We start from the raw sequence: 2,839 nt of genomic DNA, 5'->3' as shown, positions 1-2,839 counted from the left end.
TTGTTCCCCACTGGCAAGTCATTTCACTCGGATATAGAATCAAGAGGCTGAACATGGAAAGGTTATCGCTGGAATGTCTGTTGGATTCCTCGGATCCCTCCTTTGTTTTTAAGGAAGCAAATACGCTGTGTTAATTACTGTACTTCCTCGACTGTACTCAAGTAAGAAAGCGCACGTCCGACTTCTTGTCCTTCAGTTGCCGAAAGGATGATCGTATCTGCCAAATGCACATACTTGGAAGTACATCCCAGCACAAACACATACACACACACACACACAGACATAAACACACTCAGAGACACACTCACGCGGGCATGCTTGCTAGTGCTCGTGTGCTTTCACCCGCGCACACGCACACACACACGCAAGCACACACACACACACACACGCGCAAGCATACACACACTGTTTCATAGGTACACAATTCTTCCCTGGCATTGTTTTACCGAAACTAAGGCAAATGTGTGGCCACTGTCCTAAGCAGGTTGCACTCCTATTATATGTGCCTATCATCCTGAGGCGTCAATTTGCTTCAGGTGTTCTATAAATCACGATGTGGGCTGTGTCTGTTGAACTCCCTGGGGAATACACGGGGACACACCCTATGACTCATTCCTTAATTAAATTGAGTGCTGACATTTGATTGGTGGATCGCGTACCTGATGGGTGGGTGGGGTGTTCGCGGTAGGCGGGGGTGAGTTATATAAGGGCTGATGCGGCCAGATAGCGCGTCATTTGAAGACTCTCTCGGAAGAGATAGCGTCTTTCTGTCTGCAACGTGCGGTCCCAGCAGAAAAAGCTTGTGATCCTTGCTCCTGGCGACATGGAGGCCGATTCACTCCACTTGGGAGGTGAGTGGCAGTTCAACCAGTTTTCAAAACTCACATCTTCTCGGCCAGATGCAGTTTTTGCTGAAATCCAGCGAACTTCTGTACCTGAGAAGTCACCCCTGGCATCTGAGACCCATGTCGACCTCTGTGATGATTTGGCTCCTGTGGCAAGACAGCCTGCCCTTGGGGAGAAGCTTCCTCTCAGTAGCAGGAGACCTGCTGCGGTGGGGGCTGGGCTCCAGAATATGGGAAACACTTGCTACGTGAACGCTTCCCTGCAGTGCCTGACATACACACCACCCCTTGCCAACTACATGCTGTCCCGGGAGCACTCTCAACTTTGTCATCGTCACAAGTGCTGCATGCTGTGTATGATGGAAGCTCACATCACACAGGCCCTCCACCGTCCTGGCCACGTCATCCAGCCCTCACAGGCACTGGCTGCTGGCTTCCATAGAGGCAAGCAGGAAGATGCCCATGAATTTCTGATGTTCATTGTGGATGCCATGAGAAAGGCATGCCTTCCCGGGCACAAGCAGGTAGATCATGACTCTAAGGACACCACCCTCATCCACCAGATATTTGGAGGCTACTGGAGATCTCAAATCAAGTGTCTCTACTGCCAGGGCGTTTCGGACACCTTTGACCCTTACCTGGACATCGCCCTGGATATCCAGGCAGCTCAGAGTGTGAAGCAAGCTTTGGAGCAGGTGGTGAAGCCCGAAGAACTCAATGGAGAGAATGCCTATCATTGTGGTCTTTGTCTCCAGAAGGCGCCTGCCTCCAAGACGTTCACTTTACACACTAGTGCCAAGGTCCTCATCCTTGTATTGAAGAGATTCTCCGATGTCACAGGCAACAAACTTGCCAAGAGTGTGTAATACCCTGAGTGCCTTGACATGCAGCCATACACGTCTCAGAAGAACACGGGGCCTCTTGTCTATGTCCTCTATGCTGTGCTGGTCCATGCTGGGTGGAGTTGTCACAACGGACATTACGTCTCTTATGTCAGAGCTCCAGGAGGCCAGTGGTATAAAATGGATGATGCCGAGGTCACTGCCTGTAGCATCGCTTCTGTTCTGAGTCAACAGGCCTACGTCCTCTTTTACATCCAGAAGAGTGAATTGGAAAGACGCGGTGAGAGTGTGTCAATAGGCAGGGAACCAGGAGCCCTTGGCGCTGAACACACAGGCAGGCGAGCAATGCAAGGAGAGCTCCAGAGGGAACCCTGTCTCCAGGAACCCGACTTGGAGGAGCACTTGGTGGAAAGAGCCACTCAGGAAAGCACCTTAGACCACTGGAAGTTCCTCCAAGAGCAAAACAAAACCAAGCCTGACTTCAACGTCAGAAAAGTCGAATGTACCCTGCCTCCCAACGTGCTTGTGATTCATCCATCAAAATACAAGAGTGGGATGAACAACAGTCATCATGAACAGCAAAGCTCCCTGCTGAACCTCTCTTCAAGGAACCTGACACATCAGGAGTCCATGAACACTGGCACACTCACTTCTCTGCAAGGGAAGAGCAGGAGATCCAAAGGGAGGAACAAACACAGCAAGAGGGCTCTGTTTGTGTGCCAGTGATCTCAGGGAAAGTCTCCACCCACACGCAGGAGTGCGTGCACACACACACTCACACACACAATCTACACGTACACACACACACACACGAAGGGGTTCGCGTGCACACACACACACACCATCACATACACAGTCAATCTGACATAAAGTAATGAGGAGCCCAGGTTTCTGTCTACAGAAGAGGGACAACTGGATAGCGATGGCTGCGTTTCAGGATGAGCCCAGACATGGGAAACATCGAGTTTTGCAGTCGTGAGTCTTCTCAACCTGTGGAGGGATGGTCTGTGTGTTAGTGTCCATGGTAGATGACATTCAGTGTGAATTTCTGAAGAGGACGTATTGCGGTGTAGGGTTGCACGTGAGGTTATTGCAGGTGACTGGTTTGACTATTTTCTCTTGGGGTGTGTTTCATTCTTCAGTTGTTGGTGA

At 50.6% G+C, this 2,839-nt stretch overlaps 1 protein-coding gene across 1 annotated transcript; it reads left to right on the top strand.

Annotated features, from left to right (window-relative positions):
- Nucleotides 1–500: 500 nt before the first annotated feature.
- Nucleotides 501–2,413, top strand: LOC113221853 (ubiquitin carboxyl-terminal hydrolase 17-like protein 17). The gene is given in 1 exon segment (XM_026451179.1): nt 501–2,413. A coding segment is annotated over 1 exon segment (1,590 nt). The 5' UTR covers nt 501–823.
- The last annotated feature ends 426 nt before the right edge of the window (nt 2,414–2,839 follow it).

Source organism: Piliocolobus tephrosceles, unplaced genomic scaffold, assembly GCF_002776525.5.
Source record: "Piliocolobus tephrosceles isolate RC106 unplaced genomic scaffold, ASM277652v3 unscaffolded_27983, whole genome shotgun sequence".
NCBI classification, from domain to species: domain Eukaryota; kingdom Metazoa; phylum Chordata; class Mammalia; order Primates; family Cercopithecidae; genus Piliocolobus; species Piliocolobus tephrosceles.
Note: the sequence above shows the minus strand (reverse complement) of the source record. Positions and strands in the feature narration are given on the sequence as shown.